The sequence below is a fragment of the Bubalus bubalis genome, chromosome 3 (assembly GCF_019923935.1).
Source record: "Bubalus bubalis isolate 160015118507 breed Murrah chromosome 3, NDDB_SH_1, whole genome shotgun sequence".
Taxonomy (NCBI): Eukaryota; Metazoa; Chordata; class Mammalia; order Artiodactyla; family Bovidae; genus Bubalus; species Bubalus bubalis.
In genome coordinates this window covers 73,449,783-73,474,087 of record NC_059159.1, presented here as the reverse complement: position 1 = coordinate 73,474,087, position 24,305 = coordinate 73,449,783, and the positions used below count along the sequence as shown (strand labels likewise).

The 24,305-nt window shown below is 49.0% G+C and overlaps 1 protein-coding gene across 1 annotated transcript in view; it reads right to left on the bottom strand.

Annotated features, from left to right (window-relative positions):
* The window catches only part of SCARA5 (scavenger receptor class A member 5), a 133,866-nt gene that overhangs the window by 29,781 nt on the left and 79,780 nt on the right, over positions 1–24,305 (bottom strand). Inside the window, exons 5-7 of the mRNA XM_025281400.3 lie at positions 12,173–12,253; positions 9,346–9,444; positions 7,427–7,483 (exon numbers count right to left, since the gene is read on the bottom strand). Of these exons, the coding sequence (XP_025137185.1) occupies positions 7,427–7,483; positions 9,346–9,444; positions 12,173–12,253 (237 nt within the window). The remainder of the gene's footprint in view (positions 1–7,426; positions 7,484–9,345; positions 9,445–12,172; positions 12,254–24,305) is intronic.

Sequence of the window (24,305 nt, the reverse complement as noted above, 5' to 3'; positions counted from 1 at the left end):
GTGTCCAACTCTTTGTGACCCCGTGGACTGCAGCACCCCTCTCTTCCCTGCCCTTCACCATCTCCCAAAATTTGCTCAAATTCATGTCCAACCATTTCATCCTCTGTCTCCCCTTCTCCTCCTGCCCTCAATCTTTCCCAGCATCAGGATCTTTTCCAGTGAGTCAGGTCTCCGCATCAGGTGGCTAAAGTATTGGAGCTTCAGCTTCAGCATCAGTCCTTCCAATGAATATTCAGGGTTGATTTCTTTTAGGATTGACTGGTTTGATCTCCTTGCTGTTCAAGGGACTCTCAAGACTTGCTGTTCAAGAGACTGACTGTTCCCTTGAACAGTCTTTTCCAGCACTATAGTTTGAAAGTATCAGGTCTTTGACACTCAGCCTTCTTTATGATCCAGCTCTCACATCTGAACATGACTACTGGAAAAACCATTGCTTTGCCGCGAGACAATTTTTCTGAGTGAGTTTTGTATCTCCGTGTATTCTCAATCACCAAAAATAAAGGGAAGGGAAGAAACATTTAAAAAACACTTTCCATCTCCACCATTCTGTGGTGTTTGCATCTGTCAGGGACACTATGTGAGGATAAAAAGAAGGGATGAACAAAGGCAGAAACTGAACACAATCAGCCAGGAAGAACAGGAAAAGCCCGTGAGGGGGGAAGTGTTGCTGTCAGAGGCAGAGCCCCCATCCCAGGCATGAAAACTTTAGTGTGGCCGATCCCAGAAGCCCCCAAGCAGGTGAGACAGTGAGGGCTTGGTGAAATAAAGAACAAACTCTGAGATGGGGAAAAGTCTCTTAAAAGTAACTGAGACTCTAAAAAAGTACAACTAGGGATTTCCCCGGCTGTCCAGCGGTTAAGACTTCACCTCCCAATGCAACGGGTGCAGGTTTGATCCCTGGTTGGAAGCTAAGACCCACGTGCCTTGGGGCCAAAAAACCAAAACATAAAACAGAAGCGTTATTGCAACAAATTCAGTAAAGACTTTAAAAATGATCCACATCGAGAACTTTTTTAAAAAACTAAAAAAATAAGTAAAAAAATACAACTAGTGAGTATAACAAAAGAGAAGCAGTCTCAATGACACAGAGAACAAACAAGTGGTTGTCAGTGGGGAGAGGGAAGAGGGGACGGGCAAGACAAGGGTAGGGGATAAAGAGGTACAAACTATTAGGTATAACATAGGGATGCTTTGTACAGCTTGGGAACAGAGCCAATATTTTGTGATAACTGTAAATGGCGTATAATGTTTAAACATTATGAATCACTATATTGTACATCTATAACATATGACATTTTATATCAACTAAACTTCAATTATAAAAATAAATTTTAAACAATGAGCATTGGTAAGAAAGAAATTAGCAATTTCATATTAAACCCACTAAGGAGAGTGGCCCACAAGGATCCCATGCTGACCCCCAGGTCAAAGGTCAGAGAGAATGAATCCGAGAATCAAAGAGAATCCAAGATGGCAGCACAAGGGCTGCTAGTGGACTCCAGACCCGTCCTGGGTCTTGGCTCTGCCCCGGACGAATGCCGCTGGGTCGGGGCGGGCTCCTTATCCTCTTCCTCAGCTTTCTTATCTCTCTAACAGGCACATGATTTATGCCTCCTGGATAGGACTGGAGAGTTAAGTGAAATGTGGGCTAGTTGGTTAGCAGTCCTGACTGAGTGCCTACTTTCACTTGGAAGTGTGGTTTACTTTCAAATCATGCTGTTGCTGAGGTAGTAAAGTTGTACCAGGAATAAAATGTGCACACGGTTGGACTAATAGATATAAGTGTACATAAAAAGTCTGGTCTGAAAGAAGCATTATTGCAACAAATTCAGTCCCTCAGGTCTGAAAGAATGCTACCTTCTGGCACTACACTATCCCAGACAGGTTCCCTGGCATCTCCAGAGACAGGGATGGATGGAAGGCAGTTCATAGACTCCAGTGGATGGTCTTTGCATCCTATATTCTGAAAGAGGGACTTTCCAGGTGGTGATAGTGGTAAAGAACCCACTTGCAAGGCGGAAGACAAAAGAGACTTGGGTCAGAAAGATCCCCTGGAGGAAGGCATGGCAACGCACTGCAGTATTCTTGCCTGGAGGATCCCATGGATGGAGGAGCCTGGAGGGCTATAGTCCATAGCGTCTTGAAGAGTCAGATCCAACTGAAGCGACTGAGCGCGGGCGTGCGCGCGCGCGCACACACACACACACACACACACACACACAGGTTCTAAAAGAGAGATAGATGGAATTCTCTGGCAGTCCAGTGGTTAAGACTCTGAGTTTCCACGGCCAAGAGGCATGGGTTCAAACCCTGGCCGGGGAACTAAGATTCCACATACTGTGAGGCATAGCCAGAAAACAAAACAAAACAAAACATTGAGAATTGGTTAAAGCAGAGACAGAGACATCTCAGCAGCGATGGAAAAGAACTGTCTAGAAACCACCATCCTGATAACTTATTTTGAGCTTATATACTGCATGCTAGGGTGTCCACTATTGGAGAAGGAAATGGCAACCCACTCCAGTGCTCTTGCCTGGAGAATCCCAGGGACAGCGGAGCCTGGTGGGCTGCCATCTATGGGTTGCACAGAGTCGGACACGACTGCAGTGACTTAGCAGGGTGTCCACTGGTTCCCCACCCTGCCTAACACACAGAAACCTACTTCCCTACATACTGAAAACACACACAAGGTGTTAACCATTTTTCAGTTTTTCTGAGATGCTACTGATAGCTATCGCTAAGCTCTGGCTTGGAATTTACCCCGGCCCCTCCTGCATGCTTTTTCCCATGTGAATCCTAATTGAGGAAACATTTTTAAACAATCTGAATTTACATCCTGCTTGAAATCCACACTGTGGGGCTTAAACAACACAGATCCTTTACTTACTCCCTCGCTGCAAAAGTACTATTTATTTTTCTTGCAAATGGACCATCGATGAGGGTAAAACAAATGTCTTCCTGTCTTGAGATGTGCAAACCTAACTTTTTTGTTCTTGGCCAAACTCTCAAAAGCCAAACATGGTACCAGCCTTGCCTCAAACAAACAAACAACAACAACAAAAGACCTTTACTTCTCATCAAGCAGAAATCAGAAGCTCTGCATTCTATTTAGCCTCACTTTCACCATGACCTAGCTGGGAGACTGTGGGAATTCTGTCCAGCTGTCTGGAGTGGAAGAGGAGATGGTTTGAAACACCATCCAACCCCTATGACTCTAAAATCCTAAGACTCTAAAACCCTATGACTCCAGGCCAAAACAAGGATCAATAATTATAAGATCTTGTTCTGAAAAATAATTTAATATTGACTTAAAACATGGGTCCTGAGAAGTCTTTGCTATAATGCCTTCTTCAAAGGAAAACCTCCAACTTCCGATTCTGACCTGAGGAGGGGTCTATGTTTTTTCTCATCAATCCTTTTAATATAGTAACACCCCCACCTGCTGGAGTTTTAGGTTTTTGCTGTTAAAGGTGGGAGGTGGTGGTGGAGGTTTCGTTGCTAAGTCATCTTGGATTCTTGGGACCCCATGGACTGAGGCCCACCAGGCTCCTCTGTCCATGGGATTTCCCAGGCAAGAATACTGGAGCCATTTCCTACTCCAGGGGATCTTCCCCTCCCAGGGATTGAACCTGGGGATCCTACATTGCAGACAGATTCTTTACCACTGTGCCACCAGGGTAGGAGGTGTTTGGTAAAGGTTCCAAGCCTTAGGGCAAGCTGGGTTCCTCGAGGAGGGTTCCTCCTCTACCACATCCTTTTTTAAGGAAGGTGGAGCCCTGGGCTGAGAACTTTTTCTTTCACCCCTGGGAACTCATGGCGAGGCTGCCCTGGGCTGGAGGAATGACTAAGAACCCCCTCCTAGAAGTAGGCACTCAGCGTGGATCAGAATTTCCTCACTTTTCTGTAAGATGATCTCCTGGCCCCTCCTCAGAACCTCAGTCCCAGCGATCCAGTGAATGCCTCTGGGACCAGAGTTCAGTGGAAACATAACCAGGAGTCTGACTACAGTGTGGGTTTGGCATGAGCAGAGGCAGGCTGGTGGGTGGAGGCCGTGGGAAGACCCAGGTCTCAGCCCTGAAGAGCTTCAATCACCCTCCTTCAGCCTCAGACCCTGTCACCCCTATCTCCAGGTGGGGGCTCCTTGAAGTTGTTTAAGGAGCCCACTCCTCCTCTTGAAGACCAGGGGCCTGGGAATTCCCTGGCGGTCCAGTGGTTAGGACTCCATACTTTCACTGCCAAGGGCGTGAGTTCAATCCTTGTGTCAGGGACCTAAGATCCCACAAGCTTTGAGGTGCACCAAAAAGAGGTGCACCAAAAAAAGGTGCAGGGGTGGGGACGCTTCCCTGCTGGCTCAGCGGTAAAGAATCCACGTGCCAATGCAGGAGATTCAGGTTCCACCCCTGATCCAGGAAGATCCCACATGCTAAGGAGCAACCAAGCTTGTGCACAATGATTGAGCCTGTGCTCTGCAGCCCAGGAGCCACAACGAAAGAAGACCATGCGCTCTAGAGCCCCTTTTCTGCAACAAGAGAAGCCTGAGCACCACACTAGAGAGTAGCCCTCACTTGCAGCAACTAGAAAAAGTCCATGTGCAGCAACGAAGACCCAGTACAGCCAAAAAAAAGACCAGAGGCCTTCCTCTCATTCCAGAATCAGGGAAGGCCGAGGCCTGGGTGTTCTGTCCAGCCTCTGCTCCTTGCCCTGAGAGTCTCTACTCCCCACTCCAGGCCTCTGAGAACGGGAAATGGACAAGGCCGTTCAGCCTGGTGGGTCTGCAATGCTTATGTGTGTCTTTCATGCCTTGCATGCTGCGTGTACGGTCCCCTGTCGATGGGGTTGAACCTGCAAAGCCACCCCACTTTCCTGCTCCATCACCAATGGAGACATTTTGGGGTTCTGTCGGGGGCAGTTATCTGAGCTCTGGGCTCCAGGGAGGGTACAGCCCCTTCAGGGCAAAAAAGAACACCAGCAGTGCCTGAGAAGGGGCTGGCCAGCCTCTGAGTGCAGAATAGAGGCTCCAGGGCCAGGTGGATTTGATGCCCTTCCCCCAGGCTCCCTGCCCATGCCTGGGGGAGTCCCCAACCTCTGCGATTCAGCTCTCTCCCACACCCATCCCCTATACACTGTGCCCCCAGCTTCAGGGCCCAATTCCACTGCAAAACCAACCCAGCCAGGCCCACCGAGGCAAGGTAAACAGATGAAAACATCCCCAGGGGCTGCATGGTGACTGACAGCGCACAGCTCTTCCAGGCTTGCCCAGCGCAGCCCGCCCCTGCTCTTGAGCAGCTGGAGAAGCTGCTAAAGAGTCTGACAAGCACCCATGGGTACACACTGGGTGGGTGGTGTCTCTGCTATCCTTCTCAGAGGTCATCTTTCCACAGTCCCTCCTTTCCCACCACCCCAGCAGGACTTCTCCATTTCACAGGGGAATGTCAGGGTCCTTCTCAGCTGCCTTGGCACTGTTCTACCAAAAGTCAACAGTCAGCAAAGAGCTGTAGAAGGCAGTGTTCAAGAGACGAAGTAGTTTGCCCAGCTCTCAAAGAAATGTGACTCAGATATATCACTGACATCCTAGATCAGATCTAGATTCCCTTCCTTTGCCTTCAATTTTTTTTTTTTTTTTTGGCTCCTGCATGGTCCAACACATCTCTTCTAGCTGAGACATTCCCAGTCAAGCCCTTGGCTATCCTTGAAAGGGACTCTGCTGCTGCTGCTAAGTCACTTCAGTCGTGTCCGACTCTATGTGACCCCATAGATGGCAGCCCACCAGGTTCCCCCATCCCTGGCAAAAACACTGGAGTGGGTTGCCATTTCCTTCTCCAATGCATGAAAGTGAAAAGTGAAAGTGAAGTCGCTCAGTCGTATCTGACTCTTAGCGACCCCATGGACTGCAACCTACCAGGCTCCTCTGTCCATGGGATTTTCCAGGCAAGAGTACTGGAGTGGGGTGCCATTGCCTTCTCCGTGAAAGGGACTCTAGATAATGCTAGAAAGCATATAGTTTGCTTGTGGATTACAGCATCCAAGGTAAGGTGTGGAGAAGGACATAGCAGCCCATATACTGGAGCAGTATTCTTGCCTGGAGAATCCAATGGTAGGCTATGGTCTATGGGGTTGCAAAGATTCAGACATGACTGAAGCCACTTGGCATGGCACAGCAAGGGAAGATGAGAGTATGAAGTCCCTGTAGATATGGGCATACCTGTCCTCAGGTACACCCATCGCTTTAGAGAGACAAAAAGCTATCACATACATTTCTCCTATTGGATCCTTAACCACTGTCCTAGGAAAGGAAAGGGCAGAGGAAGTAGGAGGCAAGATAAAGGTTCAGGGACTTTGGAGAAGGTACTATTCAAGAGCAAGGTCTCTTGGCCCTGCATAGCTTGGATGAAAGTGTCACTTTAAGGACCCACTGAAACCAAGGATCAGCCTTCAGGAAACCCTCACGCTGGGTCCAAAGCGTGCATCTACAGTGGTATCTGTCCATTTCCCCAGGCCCTGGATTCCTGGAGAGCCCACACCAGAGCCTATATGCCTTAGAAGAGGGTAAACAGCTTGAGCCTTTACCCAGATGGTAGATTTCAGAGCCCCCAGAATACTATGTGCTGGTACCATTTTTTTAACTTGGCTAGAAAACTCTATTCGTTGAAACTTGGCTTGGAGGCTCGCTCTTCTCTGGCAGTCTCTCCAAGTTTCTACATGGAGCCCTTCATAATGGAAATAAGCCCTGGAAAAGAGTGTCATAACTAGATAAGCTGACTTCCCTCGTAAACACTGTAGGAAGGACCCTGGTTGGAGAGACATCCGTTTCTGGACTCAGTGGTCTGCCAAATGAGATCTCCAGCGTCACTGCTCAGTTAGTGGCAGAGGGAAAAAACAAACAGGTTTCTGCTTAGCCTCAACACCTTTCCCCATATAACCACCCAGGTAGGTCCAGCTCTTTAATGAAGTCAGTAACTGAATTTTAGCAAGCATCTCTGATGATTTGAGAAAGTCTGTCTGAATTGGTGTATTACATAGGATACTAACAATTTATACTGAGTCCTAACCATGTGTCCTAACCACCAGTTACATGGATTGACTCATTTAATTCTCACAATGACTCTATGATGTAAGAACACTTTTAATTCCCATTCTATAGATGAGAAAACTGAGGCACACATTACATAGTGAGGCAACCAGAAAGAAGCCTGGGCAGTCTGCCTCCAGACCCTTATACAACCACTGGAAACATAGCCTGTGCTCCTGGGGTATAATCCTCTCTTGCTGGACAAACTGAGCCCTAGAGCAGGTAGGTAGCTTCTTTGACACTGGAGTCAGGGCCAATGGCTCCATCTTCCAGACCCCAAAACTTGTGGGGCTGCTTGGGGTAATAGCCACACCCGTGCCGACCCAGAATCCAGTGACCCCAACAGAATTTCCTTACTGGCATCCACTGTTCTGTCTCCTTTCTCTCCTTTCTCCCCTTTTGGGCCTCGATCACCTAGAACAGAGGAGGAAAACCCACATTAGAAATGGAAATAAATCTGCATGGTGAACAAAGTCTTATCTGCAGGAGACATTAACCCCAAACCAGAGAAATGCTGAGGCAGGAGCCTGCAGACCTGCAGGGCATGTATGGCAGGAAGGTAAGAGCTCGAGTCAGTTATGCTGTCTGTCCAGTCCTCCTTGGGAGCAGGGTGGGTGGGCACCAAGCCAAGACGTTTCCTTCCCTCTTAATTAAAACACAGAGGACCATCGCAGCACAGACTTAAAGGAGTGCATGGTATCCCATAGGGAGAAGACAAAGAAAAGATATTCCTATTAAATAGCCAAAATTTTAGAAGCTCAAATCCAAGGTTGCTCTAATAAGCATGCAGGAAGAAAAGGAAGCAGGGAGGGTCTTCAGTTACAAGGAGAAACAGAGGTTCTACATCGGGCAGATTTTTTGGTGGGGGAGGCTATACAACATGAGGGAGAGTTTCCAGGGAATTGTGGCATTTCCTTCCCAGGATATGGTTAAAAGAACAAAGCTCTTTTCTCAGCTAACATCTCACTCTACAAAGAAGTTGAAGGGTCCTGACACCACTCAAGGGGACATTAAAAAGACCAGGGGATTCCATCCAAGTGCCTCCAGAAAGACAACTGCAAATCAAAAGCTTATGGCAAATTCTCTCATGAAAAAAAGGAAGCCAGCAAGTTCCAGGGGAAGATGCCTTGTGTGATCCAAGTTATGAAAAAAAAAAAAAAAAAAAACCAAGGCAACCATATAGTAAATATGAATGTCCTTTTGGAAAAAAGTCTGGCAGGATGTGCTCCAAAGTGTTTACAGTAGTTACTCTGAAGAGTAAGCACGTAAGAGACCACGAAGGAGGGCACTCACTGTGTACTTTAGACTTTATGCATTTCTGTATTGTTGAATTGTTTTTAGTAAGCATGCGCTGCTTTTGTAATGTGTTTTAAAAATCAATTTTTAAAAATGTGGATATAAGAGGAAGGAAAACCTCAGTCTGTTTAATCACCAGTCAGAAAGTAGAATAAAAATTCCCAGTGATCCAAGATTAACAGGTCATCCTTCATGTGGGGTGAGAACAAGGGAGGAGGCAAAGGCCAGGGAAAGAGTGTCAGATTTCTTCTTCTGCAATGGTGCTAGGAGGTTTGGAGACTCGAAATGAACATGCAAAGATGGGAATGACTCTAAAGTGGGCTCCCCTGAAAAGGAACAAGGTGACTATTAACATGAAGGAAAACAAGTCAGAAGAAACACTATTGACCGTGGAAATCTGAGAACTGGTTGAAGTTTTAACTATTTGGGGGACCAGAAGAATATGATAAACTGTAAGGAATCTGGCCGTGCTGCGGGGAGGGCTAGCCTGGGTTTGCAGTCTCTGTTCTCCTGACCCGGTTTCCTCTCATTACATCACTGAACCGCAAGCACAGGAACACGCCCTTGCATTTCTATAGTGCTTTAGAGTTTACTGCTCATTTTCACTCATATACATTCCATGTAACCCTCATGAGAGCCCTGTGAAATATGGCATCATGAGGATTTCTAGTTTGGGGATGCAGAAACTGATGCTTAATGGGAATTCCCTGGTGGTTCAGTGGTTAGGACTCCACGCTTCCACTGCAGGGGGCATGGGTTCCATCCCTCATCCAGGAAGTAAGATCTCGCATGTCACATGGCATGGCCAAAAAGAGAAAAGGAAGAAAAGAAGCAGATGCTTAAGGAGATTCAGTGACTTGCTCAAGGTCACTCAGCGGGTCAGTGACAGAACCAGAATTTGAACCCAGTCCACACTCCAGTGCCCAAGTTGGTGTTCAGGGGTGGGTGGTAAGCAAGCATGCTCTGAGATGCAGTGTTACCTTTGAAGCCACGCATGCCCATTGGTCCAGTAGCTCCCAGCTTCCCTTCATCACCCTTGGGGCCGGGCAGTCCTGGGGTCCCTCTCTCCCCTGGCAGACCTAGGGGAGACAAGAAAGTTTTGGGGCCTCAGACTCAGAAATGGAAGGGCCCTCGGTGACCACTGTCTGGCTCAACCATGCATCTTCCTGTTGCCTCTGCTTCTTGATTTTTTTCAGTTAAAGATGCTGCAAAAACAGACCCCAAAAGGCCAACACAATCTCTCCCTGTCAGTACCTTTAACCCAATGAGTCTGGATCCCTCCCCAAGAAAGGTCCAAGTCTATTGTGAGCAATGTCGGAGGTGCCAAACTCATTTGGGCGAGCTCTCTTTAGCTCTACCTATGCTGGAGATTTAGATTTACAAAAAAATCTTGAGCCTTTTGAATGTGCCAGGCACTTTCCTGAATGCTTTTCATTAAGTATCTTATTTAATTCTCCCCATAATCTTAGGTGTTATTCCACCTGTATTACCAATGAGAAAACTGAGGCCCAGAGAGGTGAGGCAACCTACCCAAGGTCATACAGCAGACACTGTTGGAGACAGGATCTTAGCCCTGATGGGCTGGCTTCATCTCATGCTGGATGAAAAGGGCTTATTGGTACTTAGGATAGGAAGAAGATGAAATCACTCCTCATTCCATAGGAAAAAAAAAAAAATAGAAAGGTCCCTTCCCTGCAGCAAACACAGGGAAGTGTAGAGAAGGGGATGGCAGGCTGACAAGGAGGAAGTCCAAAAGCTCAATAATTGGGGTGAGACAGGCTGTTGATCTATCAGGCCCCAGGGCTTCGGGCCCCAAGGCCCGTGACACCAGCCGCAGGTCACCATGGAGACCGGAAGTCAACAACTGCTTTTACCCAGTGAGGCCTCCGCCCCTGGAGGCCTGACCTAAGCCCAAAGTTATCTCTGCAAAGCAGGGCACTCTGATTAACTAATTAATTGTTCTTTCCTGCTTTGAATGTTACTTCGTTTTCTTTGGCCTTTTTCCAAGACATGAAGAAATCTGCCTTTCACTCATGATTCCTCTACAGCAAACACCAAATGACCAGGGTCCCAAGAGGGTGGAAGGACCTCAGAAAAGGGCTTGATTCCTTTCCCCTCCGCCCCTCAACATAACATTCCTGTAGGCCAACAGCCCTGCTGTCATGGAATTCTGAATCTCATGCAGGATATGCCCAGGGGTCCCCCATCCCATCACTGACTGAGGAAGAAAAAGACTGCTCTGGAAGCCCTTGGGGATCCTTAACTTCTGAGTTTAGGGAGCTGTGCTGAGAGGTGGAGGCCAGGAGTGAAGGCCAGGCTGTGAGCTCTGCCTCCACCAGCCTCTGCCTCCTCCCCTGTATGCAGCCTCCTTAGAGATTTAGGAAGGAGAGGGTTTGGAGGTGTGATTCCTGACATAAATAAGCAGATACCTTTCCCCTGATAAGCCTCCCCTTTTCTTACATCACTTAGAACAGGGGTCCCCAACTTCCGGGATCTAATGCCTGATGATCTGAGGTGGAGCTGAAGTAATAATAATAGAAAAAAAGTGCACAGTAAATTTAAAGCACTTGACTCATCCCGAAACTATCTCCCCACCTCACCATTCATGGAAAAATTGTCTCCCATGAAATCGGTCCCTGGTGCCGAGAAGGCTGGGGACTGCTGACTTAGAAGACTCTAAGTGTGTGCATGCTCAGTCATTTCAGTTATGTTTGACTCTTTTCGACCTATGGACCATAGCCTTCCAGGCTTCTCTTGTCCATGGGATTCTCCAGGCAAGAATACCAGAGTGGGTTGCTGTGCCCTCCCCCTGGGGATCTTCCCAATCCAGGAAATCAAACCCATGTCTCCTTCGTCTCCTGCACCTGGGAAGCCCCAAGAAGACTCTACACTCTCCTAGAAAAATGCTGTTCACAGCAGAGGCTCCAGAATTGACAGGCTGGGATGCAAAATTTGATAAGGCAATGGAACAGGAACTCCTGAGACAAGGCATCTAAGGAGAACACATTCTTTCCAGAAGGTCCCAAAGTACCCTCCCTGTCAGCTACTGGACCTTCCAGGCTGTCACTAGGGCAGGTCGCAAAGGGCAGGAGAGGACGGGTGTCTACTGACTGGGGTGGTTTCCACAGAAGCAAAGCGTCAAGTGCTGGGGACCCAGGAAATGCCGAGGGGTGTGGCATACTTGAAGGGTTGCTCTGGATCAGAGGACGCCCTCGATTCCTTCTGATGATCCTGGTCTCAGGGGCCCTGACCTGGGGTTCAGGGAGCTGTAAGACTCCTGTGCACTCTTGTCCTTTGGATCCTGGTACTTTCTATGGAAAAGGATTTGCTCCATCTTAGTGTTACACTACTTAAAAAATGTTTTAAGCTTTCCAAATCAGAAAGAACTTATATATTTTTTTAACTGACTTATATTAACAGCAGGGCTTCCCTGGTGACTCAGATGGTAAAGAATCCGCTTGCTAGGTGGAAGCCTGGGTTTGATCCCTGGGTGGGGAAGAGCTCCTGGAGGAGGGCATGGCAACCCACTTCAGTATTCTTACCTGGGAAATCCCATGGACAGAGGAGCTTGACAGCTACAGTCCACACGGTCACAAAGAGTCGGACATGACTGAGAGACTAAAACACACCGTGTTACACCAACAACCTCTTAGTCTTTTAACAGAACAGGGCGTCTGAAGCTGAGTCGATTGGGGACTGTCCTGAGAGCCCCATCACCAACATCAACAATAAGCAGAAAGTCAGGGATGGATGGGGGAGCCCCTTCCCTTCCTGGTATGTCCAGGTCCCTCCCGGGGCCTCCATTACCTCGAAGTCCAGGTAGTCCAGGGATTCCAGGCTCGCCTTCTTTCCCTGCATCCCCCGGATCGCCTTTGGGGCCCGGTGGTCCTGAAAGGGTGATAATGGCACTAAGGTTAGAGGACGGCTCTCTGGAGCAGGTCGCCTGCAGAGGAAACAAAACCCCCTCTGCGGGGCCTCCCTGGTGGGTCAGCTGTTAAGAATCTGTCTTGCGATGCAGCCACACGGGTTTGATTCCTGGTCAGGGAACTAAGGTTCCACATGATGCAGAGCAGCTAAGCCCTCAGGCCACAACTACTGAGCCCACAGGCCACAGTGAAAGATTCTGTGTGCTGCAACTAAGACCCGATGCAGCCAAATAAATAAATATTAAAAAGAAAAAAAAAAACCCTCACTCCTACAGAAAGGAAGAGTCAAAAATATGCTTTGGAGGCACATGGGGCTCTACTTAGTCCACCTTTGTATGTGTGTGTGTTGTGGGTGGGGGAGGCAGAAATCAAGGAAACCTTCCTGGAAGAAGTAACATCCACAGTGAAATTGCAAGGAAGAACAGAAGTGGCTAAGTAAAGGGAGGAGTGGGAGTGTGTTATGGACTGAATGTCTGTGGCTCCCTCATCCCAACATCAAAGGTATAATGTCTGTGGCTCCCTCATCCCAACATCAAAGGTATGAGTTGAAGCCCTACCCTCCTATGTGATGGTATTTGGAGTTGGGGCCTTTTGGGAGGTGATTAAGGTTAGATGAGGTCATGAGGGTGGGGCCCCCATAATGGGATTCGTGCCCTTATAAGAAGAGACGTCTGAGAGCAGTCTCTCTCCCTCCCTTCCTCACATTCATACTGGCAAGCATGCTTTCTCTGCTATAAGAGGATCTGGCAAGAAGGCAGCTATTGCCAAGATGAAGGCTTGCATCTGAACCCAATCCTGGTCTCAGACTTCCAACTTCCAGAACTGTGAGAAAGAAATCTCTGCCTTTTAAGCCGCCTACGCAGTCTGTGGTATTGTTGTTTAGTTGCTAAGTTCTGACTCTCTGTGATCCCGTGGACTACAGCCCGCCAGGCTTCTCTGTCCCTGGGATTTCCCAGGCAAGAATACCAGAGTGGGTTGCCATTTCCTTCTCCAGGGGATCTTCCCAACTCAGGGATCAAACCCAAGTCTCCTGCATTGGCAGGTGTATTCTTTATCACTGAACCACCAGGGAAGCCCGTAGTATTGTTGCTGCTGCTGCTTCTAAGTCGCTTCAGTCATGTTCAACTCTGTGCAACCCCATAGACGGCAGCCCATCAGGCTCCTCCGTCCCTGGGATTCTCCAAGCAAGAACACTGGTATTGTTATAACAGCCTTAACTATCTAAGATACAGTGAAAGGGGAAAGTTCCAGGCAGAGAGAACAATCCCCATAAGAGCTTAAAGATCTGTGAGAGTTGGTAGGATTGGAAGCCAGGGGGACACATGATGGGGTAAGAAGGGTGAGAAAGTGGAGGGTCTCTGAGGCCTGGTGCAAGTGTTGAACTTGACCCCGAGGGCACCAGAAGCCACAGGAGGGACCTGAAACACAAGTGTGGCCAGACCTGCACACAAGGAAGAGTGCTCAGGCTGCGGTGTTGGAAAAGGGATGGGAACAAGGGGAAATAAAGGTAGGGAGGGTAAGGAGGAGGTTGCACCCAGCTGAGAGGTGGGGGAGCCCTGAATTAGGGAAGTAGCCATGAGGAGGGATGTCAATGGCTGTTAAGAAGTAGAAGAGACAGACCTTGACTAATGTAGGTGAAAGCATAGGAGGCAGCCAGGATCAGGTTCAGATTTCTAGCTTGAGCACCTGGATGGAAGAAGGGGTTTCTAAATGCTCCGTAGTGGGGCCTCCTTCCACGGTGAGGCTCCAGCATGGCAGGGATTCTAGCCTGTGTGATCTAAGTCAGTCCACACATGCTGGGTTCAGATGACCACACAGCCAGCTAATGAGTGAGGGAGCCATGGATCAGCTTAGGGCTGTCTGGCCCCATCAACCCTGCCTCGCTCATCATGCTAGATGTCACATCATTCCCAGAAGAGACCTGTCCCTTCATGCCCTGCAGCCTGCTATTCCCAGGCTGATGAGCCAGGGGGCCCTCCCCATCAATCTCCTATCACTACCTGCCCCACCAAGGCTGCTCATTGCCCTCGTGGCCAAGCCTTCTCTGATCCATCATTCCTGCCACATGCGGGCAGGGCCTGTTTGAACACACGTCCTTGGTACAATCTGATGCTTATCCCACACTGCCGTGTCTTGTAGGCACAAGTGTACATGTTCTCTTTTTCCCAACAAAATGGCCAGCTCCCTGCGACAGGACCACATCCTTGGCATCCCTGTACTGGCTGTGAAGACCCAGATTCTAAACTCTCCATTCTGGCTGCTCAGTGAGACAAAAAAGAGGACCAAGGAAAATGCCCCAACTGTACCGTGCTAGGTCAAACTGTCCCTGCCAATTTCAGGTCCACCCGGGACCTCAGAATACGACTTTCTTTGAAAAGAGAGTCTTGGCTGCTGTAATTAATTAAAATGAGGTCAGATTGGAGTAGGGTGGGTCCTAACCCAATTTCTGGTGTCCTGACAGACAGACACATGGGCAGAAGGCCAGGTGACCATGGAGGCCGAGGTTGGAATGATGCGTCTACAGGCCAAGGACCACCACGGATAGCCAGCAACATCAGAAGTAGAGAAAGAGGCCAAGAAAGATCCTCCCCCAGAGCTTTTAGAGGGAGGATGGTCCTGAGCACACCTGGATCTCAGACTTCCAGCTTGCAGAACAGTGAGAGAATTGATTTCTGTTGTTTCAAGTCACCCAGGGGCTTCCCTGGTGGCTCGGTGGTAAAGAACCCTCCTGCCAATGCAGGAGACTTGGGTTCGATCCCTGGATCAAGAAGATCCCCTGGAGGAGGAAATGGCAACCCACTCCAGTATTCTTGCCCGGGAAATCCCGTGGACAGAGGAGCCTGGTGGGCTACAGTCCATGGGGTCGCAAAGAGTTGGACACAACTGAGTAACTAAACAACAAAAAGCCACCCAGGTTGTGGTGCTCTGCCATGCAGCCCTAGGAAACCGAAACATGTATACTCGCCCCCTAGCAGTCATGCTTGCTCAATAAATACTTGCCGAATGAACGAGTATATGAGATCAGAGGGTGTTAAGACACACAAAACAGCCAGGCGGCCAAGATCAAGATGTACTGATACATTCCCAAAGTTGGCACTGTCCTCAGAGCCTAACCAAAGTTGACAGCGGTTTAAGAATCCAATGGCATGAGAACAGACGGAAAAAGGAATCAACAATTGAAAAGTGCACAAATCATTAAACAAGGCATGGATCATGTGAGGAGGACCGCGGTTTGTAATCATCTTCCTCTCTTCACCAGGGCTTCCCTGGTGGCTTGGCCGGTAAAGAATCCGCCTGCAATGTGGGAGACCTGGGTTCGATCCCTGGGTTAGGAAGATCCCCTGGAGAAGGGAACGGCTACTACTACTACCTACTCCAGTATTCTGGCCTGGAGACGCCTATGGACTGTACAGTCCATGGGGTCGCTAAGAGGCGGACACGACTGAGCCACTTCCACTCCTCTTTTCTAGGAAGAAAAACAAAGTAAGACTGGCCGTGTGGACCTCAGCTTCCAGACAATAGCACCGAGACACCACACCTGCTGGGAACACGCCTAAGATTATACGGCAGAGAAATACAGGGGGAAGAAGCAAGTGAGCTTTGTAACGCTCACGCCAGCAATGGCCTGGCCAGCTCAAGGCTGCAGCCAAGGCTGCGGACAGCAGTTCCCGAATCTCTGTCATCACAGCCACGGAGCTGCCACCCTCTCCTGCCCCAGACCACTCCACCCCTTCTCACTCTCCCTGCTCCTTCCTGCCCTCCCCATGGGAAACTCAGCACCCTGGGCTCAACCAGGTCACTGATGCTACGGACCACGTCCTCCATTTCTTCTATTCACTCCAAGGAGGGTGTGACCCAACACATGGACCTTCCCAGCAGTAGTTCTGGCAAAAACAGGATGCTATCTCGTGGACTAATTCTGATGGAGAGGCATCAAGGGGACAGAGATCACTTGGAAGGTGGGGTTTGAGGACGGAGATCTTGGGTTCAAATTCTAGGTCTGTAAAATCTAAGTAGAAATTCCTTCCTCAGGTATTTGCAGTGAGGAGTAAGGGAACTCAGTGACATGGCGCATATAAATGGGCTTGAGAACCTGTGAGTGGCAAGACTGTCCCTGACCACCTGTACCCTACTCTTCAAAATGCTTCATCAGAACTATGCTGAGACTACTGAGGATGGCTATTAGAATAGTCCCATCTGAAACCCCCCTGCCAGTTCAATAAGAGCCAGATTCTAAAAATATCCTACACATGGATAGAGTTTTTAAGATACAACTAAGTGCTTAGTGTGGGCTTCCCTGGAGGCTCAGTGGTAGAGAATCCGCCTGTCAATGTCTGGGTTGGGAAGATCCCCTCGAGAAGGAAATGGCAATCCACTCCAGTATTCTTGCTTGGGGAATCTCATGGACAGAGGAGCCTGGTGGGCTATACTCCATGAAGTCATGACGAGCCAGACATGACTGAGAGACTAAACAACAACAGCAAGTGGTTAGTGAAGACCTTTACTAGAGATTAACTTGGAAGAAGCAAGGGTGGCTAGTAAAGGCAGGTGCTGATTTCCAGGGCTTAGTAGTGTCCTCGGGTGGTACTAGCCAGGCTGACTCAGAGGAGCCTGGAATGTGGCCAGTCTGGGTCTCAAGGGGCCAGGCTGTCTGGAGCGCTGAGGACCAAGCACTTTTTCAAATCAGCGCTGACTGCTGCTGATGCATTCTTGAGATCTATTTGTTCCTTTTCAGTCACTAAGTCATGTCTGATTCTTTGTGACCCCATGGACTGCAGCACACCAGGCCTCCCTGTCCCTAACCAGCTCCCAGAGTGTGCCCAAGTTCATGTCTATTGAGTCATTGATGCCATCCCACCGTCTCATCCTGTTACTTCCTTCTCCTCCTGCCCTCAATCTTTCCCAGCATCAAGGTCTCCTCCAATGAGTCAGCTCTTTGCATTAAGTGACCAAAGTATTGGAGTTTCAGTTTCAGCATCAGTCCTTCCAATGAACACCCAGGACTGATCTCCTTTAGGGTGGACTGGTTTGATCTCCTTGCAGTCCAAGGGACTCTCAAGAGTCTTCTCCAACACCACAGTTCAAAAGCATCGATTCTTCGATGCTCAGCCTTCTTTACAGTCCAACTCTCACACCCATACATGACTACTAAAAACCTAACTCAGGATCTGACTACTCGGGATCTGACTACTCGGGACCTGACTTGATGTCATGTTCTCAGGAAGCCAGGCTGACAATCTGGGAGCTTGCTTGGACTCCTCCCTTTCCTCTGCCCCGTCCCCTTCACGGCTCTCATCCCGTGATTCCCGAGGCTTGTCTCTCCCTCCTTCCTCACTGCCTCCCTCATCGGGGTCCTCCCAGCCTCCCTTTCTGGCTCCAGCTTCTCTTTCTGACCCACTGTTGCTGTCTGATCGATCCCATCAGAATCAGGTGAACTCAGAGCCCTTGGAAGTCCCTCACACAGAGAGGGGAAGACCCTCTCTGTTGGAGACTCCTGCAAATCATTCCCAACCTGACCCCTTCTTCTGCAAACTCACAGTCTGATGCTTCTCGATATGAACTCTCCTCCACCTCAGCCAAAGCTTTCTCCTCATGGTGTCCCCAAATACTAGCCAAGTCCTTTCCCTTCTCAGAGGCCCGACGCTCTCAGCTCTGAAACTCACCTTCACACTCACCCCTCTGATCTCAGAGGGCACCAGGGTGGAACCCCCACATCTCAGAGCTGGGAGGAGCTGCGAGCATCACTGTGCACAGATTCCCCAGGGAAGCATCCGAGTCTGGACAGGCCACCCTGTATCCATGTGCCTGTCACTGTCATTCCTTTCAGACTGTGGTCCCCAAGGAGAACAGGCCTACCCGTGGGGCTAGAGCCCCGCTCTCCATGGCCCTGGGCCCCACATAGCATCCAGCACATGGGTGAGATTCAAGGAATGACTTCTGGGGAGTCGTGGAAGCTGTTATATGGTGTCAGCCATCCCAGTGGTCCCTGCATGAGCATTGTTTTTAATTTTATTGTAGTATAGTTGATTTACAATGCTGTGCTAGTTTCTTCTATTTAGCAAAGTGACTCAGTTATATATCTATAATATTTTTATATTTACAACATGCCGACAAAGTCTGTCTAGTCAAAGCTACGGTTTTTCCATTAGTCATGTATGGATGTGAAAGTTGGACTGTAAAGAAGGCTGAATGCTGATGGGATCAATCAGACAGCAACAGTGGGTCGGAGAGAGAAGCTGGAGCCAGAAAGGGAGGCCGGGAGGACCCCGATGAGGGAGGCAGTGAGGAAGGAGGGAGAGACAAGCCTCGGGAATCACCTGGATGGGAGCCGTGAAGGGGGCGGGGCAGAGGAAAGGGAGGAGTCCAAGCAAGCTCCCAGATTGTCAGCCTGGCTTCCTGAGAACATGACATCAAGTCAGGTCCCGAGTAGTCAGATCCCGAGTTAGGTTTTCAGTAGTCATGTACGGGTGTGAGACTTGGACTGTAAAGAAGGCTGAGCATCGAAGAATCGATGCTTTTGAACTGTGGTGTTGGAGAAGACTCTTGAGAGTCCCTTGGACCGCAAGGAGATCCAACCAATCCATCCTAAAGGAAATCAGTCCTGAATATTCACTGGAAGGACAGATGCTGAAGTTGAAACTCCAACACTTTGGCCACCTGATGCAAAGAACTGACTCATTGGAAAAGACCCTGATGCTGGGAAAGACTGAAGGCAGGAGGAGACAGGGACGACAGAGGGAGAGATGGTTGGATGGCATCACTGACTCAATGGACATGAGTTTGAGCAAGCTCTGGAAGATAGTGAAGGACAGGGAAGCCTGGCGTGGTGCAGTTCATGGGGTCACGAACAGTGGGACACAACTTAGTGACTGACCTGAACTGATATATTTCATACTTTCCATTACGGTTTACCACAGGATACTGAATATAATTCCTGTGCTACAGAGTAAGCCCATGCTGTTTATCCATTCTATATCTAATACTTCTCATCTGCTAATCCCAAACTCCCAATCCATCCCTCCCTGCCTCCCCCTCCCCCGGGCAACTACAAGTCTGTCCTCTGTGTCTCCGAGTCTGTTTCTGTTTCCTAGACATGTTGATCCGTATCATACTTCAGATTCCACATGTAAATGACATCATATGATATTTGTCTTTCTCTGTCTGATTTACTTAGTATGATCATCTCTAGGCCCATTCATGTTCCTGCAAATGCATTATTTCATTCTCTTTGAGTAATATTCGGATGAGTTTTAAGATTCTCACCATCTACGCCGTCTCATCTTTTCTATCACTGGAGCAGGTGGGAAAAGAGGTAAGCTGGGACAGGAGGAGCAGAGTCCACTTCTCCTCAAACATAGGAACAGACCAGAGTCCCTCACTCTGCTTCTGGCCTGGTGTCAACATCCTTCTCCCAGCTCCTGCCACAGAGGGCAGGGAAGTGCGAACAGAGCAGTCCCATGCCTAGCCCACCCCCCAGCGCAATTCTGCACTCACCTGACTGCCCTGAGCCGCTTCGGCTGGAAGCATCTCCAGCTCAGAACAAAGGATTTGGGGACTGGGGAGAAGGCCTTCCCTGGTGGCACAGATGGTAAAGAATCTGCCTGCAAGGTGGGAGACCTGGGTTCGATCCCTGGGTGGGAAGATCCCTTGGAGGAGGGCATGGCTACCCACTCCAGTATTCTTGCCTGGACAACCCCATGGACAGAGAAGACTGGCAGACGACAGTCCACAGGGTCTCGAAGAGTCGGACACAACTGAGCAACTGAGCATGCACGCACATTGGGCAGAAACACCAGGATTCTTCTGAGGATCAGCCATCGGGAAGGGAAAGACAATTCATTCTCCCTTCCCAGATCCTGGAATGAGAGATGCGTTGGAGGACCCGTGGGTGCTAGAATCTAGACAATGACCTGCCAAGAACAAATGTTCACTGATAGCTGATGCGGCAGGCCTGAAGCCAGCAAAACAGTGACCCGAGACTGTAATGTAAACACTGCAGCAGAAGTATGCTAATCCCAGGCCGGCTGCTGGAGGTGGGGTCCCGCAACTAATGGCTCTGCTTCCACTTCCCTGATGTCACTGGGGCTCCGGATTCTCGTCACTGACGTTTACACTGACATTTACACTGCCGTGAGCTCTCGAGCCTCATTTCGTGCACCCTCTCTGGGGCCTCAAGTATATGCACCAGGCTGTGGCCAGCCTGCAAAGCCAGCTTTCCCCAGAGCCTCAGGCAAAGGGTCAGTGGGCAAGGCTGGGCGCAACCAATGACTTCCACAGCATGCACTCCCCTCCTGTCCCAGCAGAGCCTCACCTCACCTGTGCTCTGACCTGTTCCAATGAAACAGAGACGATGAGACAGTGACAGTGTGAACGAGGAGAAGCTTAAAGCTCACTCGAGGAACTTCCCTGGTGGTCCAGTGGTTAAGAATCCGCCTGCCAACGCAGGGGACATGCATTCAATCCCTGGTCTGGGAACAAAGATCCCACATGTCACAGGGCAGCTAAGCCTGTGTATCACAACTACTGAAGCCCCTGCACCCTAGAACCTGTGCTCCAAACAAGAGAAGCCAAATGAGAAACCCACCCACTGCGACTAGAGAAAGACTGCACACAGCAATGAAGAGCCTACAGAAGATGCACGGTAGCCAAAAATAAATAAATACTTCAAAAAAAAAAAAAAAAGAAAGCTCATTCAAATATTATCTGCTCCATTCCCCTCCCAGCAGAGTTGGATGTGGAAGGTGAAACAACAGAGTCCCCTGCCACTCGCTGTGAGGGGAGGGGGAGACAGTCCCCACATATGAATATTTGTTGAATGGGACTCTCTACTAGATGGTCTATTTTTCTCCTTGAAAAAGCAGCCCATGGATAAGTATGCTTTGCCAACTTGCTTTCATGAATTGAGAGATGAATCTTCTAGCCCAGCAGGGCCACTGGCTGGGGATTTGATGTCGGCAGGTCATTTCTCTGCTCTGAGCTTCCAGGGCCTTAACTACAAAACGAGGGATGGGCTAGTTGATTTCAGAGCCCATTTGTCACTCTAACCTTCTGGGAGTCTACGAACATCCACGTAGCGAACAGAGCCTGCTGCAGCTGAACACGTGGCTGCAGAGTCTTGCCGTCAGGCCCCTGCTCACACACTACCCCTCCTGGGAGCCTCCCCTCTCTGGTTAGCTTTCCTTCTCCTGGAACGCCTCGCCTGCCTGATCATTTAGGTTCTCTGCTTCTTTCAGCGCCGCAGAGAGATTTCAACAGACCTGATCAGTGCTGAGAACGCAAGGCAGGAAACAGAGAGCATCATGGTGAATGTACACAAAAGACAAGCCAGAGGCAAAACCCGTAGAAAACTGTGAGAGAATGCAACCGTTTGGGGTCATGCTCAAGAATAACATAAACAAGTTCATATATATAAAAATATATACAGTGGAACATTTGTGGATTCTGAGCCAGGAAAAGGCAGAGTGGGAGGGTGTGCGGTGTGTGTGTGTTTAAAGACTGAGTGGAACTGAACAAAACTAGTAAACAAAAGCCACTCAGACCACAATATACAAATTCAGCAAAGCTTATCTGTTAAAAATCTCTATCCAAAAGCCAGGGTAGAGTTTTGTGTTGTTGCAGTTACATGGTAATTATATTCCGCTATGCCAAAGAGAACTCTCTTTATTCATACCATTTGGGTCCCCAGCAACTTCCCCAGCAACTATGAGAGAGGGAGGAGGGACAGGGAGACACAGCACAGTGGAGGTCCTGGGAGGGGCAGGGGCCGAATGGTGCTCATCTCTGAAGAGCCAGCAGCCCATCAAGAATGCAAAGCTTGGGATGTCCCCAGTGGCTCAGCGGTAAAGAATCCTCCTACCAATTCAGGGGGTTTGATCCCTGGTCCAGGAAGATTCCACATGCCACAGGGCAACTAAGCCCTCATGCTGCAACTACTGAGCCGTGCTCTAGAGCCCGTGCTCCGAAACAAGAGAAGTCACCACAATAAGTCCGTGTACCACAACTAGACAAAGCCCGGGTGCAGCAACGAAGACCCAGCACAGCCAAAAGTAAATAAATAAATATTAATTTTAAAAAGATGTGAAGCTTGAAGACTACAAGGCAGTCCTGGGCAGAACTCAGAGGAAATTTCGATATAAAGGAAGCAAGGGTGGAACTTAGTTTCAGAACCAAAGAAAGACCGCTTGGAGGATTCCACTGGAAGAACCGTGGCAAATGGGTGATCTGGAGCTGTTTTAGCTTGAGCCAAAAGGAGAGTGGACTCAGAAACTAAGAATGTGAAACGCTCGGTAAGGCCGAGGAGGCTGCACCAGCAAGAAGCGGGGGGACATCATCTGTGGACCGGAAGAGGAAGGGAGGGGGAGTGCCTGGTGGAAAAGTGTTCCCTTGAAAGTGTTACTCGCTCAGTCATGTCTGACTCTTTGGAACCCCATGGACCGTAGCCTGCCAGACTCCTCTGTCCATGGGATTCTCCAGGCAAGAATACTAGAGTGGATCGCCATTCCCTTCTTCAGGGGATCTTCCTGACCCAGGGATAGAACCTGGGTCTCCTGCATTGGAGGCAGAATCTTTACCATCTGAGCCACGGGAAAGCCCAAACAGGAGTGACTACCTCCCAAATATAGGGATAGACCTGAGGCACCACTCTCTCTTCTGTCTTCATCGCTCCTAGCCAGTCTCTCTCCACCCTGGAAAGTACCATAGTTAGTGACAAAAACATGCTTTTTCTGAGCCAGAAAGACCCACTTTGAACCTTGGCCTTATCACTTTGTTACTTGCCAATTGTAATAAACATTGGGAAATTCATTAGCTTCTCAACTATAAAATGGGTTCAGGGACTTCCCTGGGAGTCTAGTGGTTAGGACTCTGTGCTGCCACTTCAGGGGGCTCAGGCTCAATCCCTGTTTGGGGAACTAAGATCTCACATGCCACGTGGCATGGCCAAAAAAAAAAAAAAAAGATAAAATGGGTTCAGTAACACCATTTTTGTAGGATGTGAGGATTAGCAATCATTAACGTCCATGTAGAAAATTAAAGTTGACAAAATGTCTGTTCAGCTGTAGGTTCACTGCAGCTTATGATTCAGTGTCGCTGTTGTTACTAAGTACTGACCAGATTGGGGTGGTGCTTCCCGGGTGGTGCTAGTGGTAAAGAACCTGCCTGCCAATGCAGGAGGCATAACCCAACGTGGGTTCGATCCCTAGGTCGGGAAGATCCCTGGAGGAGGACACGGTAACCCACTCCAGTATTCTTGCCTGGAAAATCCCATGGACATAGGAGCCTGGCAGGCTACAGTCCATGGGGTCGCAAAGAGTTGGATACAACTGAAAACAACTCAGCCTGCAGACTGGGGAGGTCAAGGAAACAAGAAGCTGAGACCCCAGGTGTGTGGATTTGGAAGAAGACACGCTGCCTCCTGTTCTTTGATTTCTGAAACGTGAAACCCAAAGTCACCCAAGAAAGAAAACCAGTCATCTGATGACATGGGCTCTCCATGGGATTCTCCAGACAAGAATAATGAAGTGGGTTGCCATTTCCTTCTCCAGGGGATCTTCCCAACCTAGGGATCAAACCCAGGTCTCCTGCATTGCAGGCAGATTCTCTACCATCTGAGCAAGCCATGCAAATTACACCTTACTAAAGCTGTTGAAAACAAAAGCCCTAGGTTGGATCATTTCTAATTGTGTGGCCTGGAGTAAGCCAGGTACTTCCTCCTGGAGCCTCAGCTGCTTCTCTGCAGAAATCCTATTGGCTCTCCAGTGAACCCTGCCTTCAAACAAGCTCACAGCTGGTGATGGGGACCCACTTTAAAACCAAATGATGTTTTATTATTATAAACCAGACTTGGAAAGTATTATAAGTAGAAGTCTCCATCATGACTACTTTCTGCTCTGATAAATACAGAATCTCAGAGGAGGGAGACTTCAGTGAACTAGAGAGGCCACTGGGGTGCTGGAGGAGGTGGGTCTGACTGAGATGGGAAGGAGCAGTGGGGTCTGGATGAGGAGGAAGAAGAA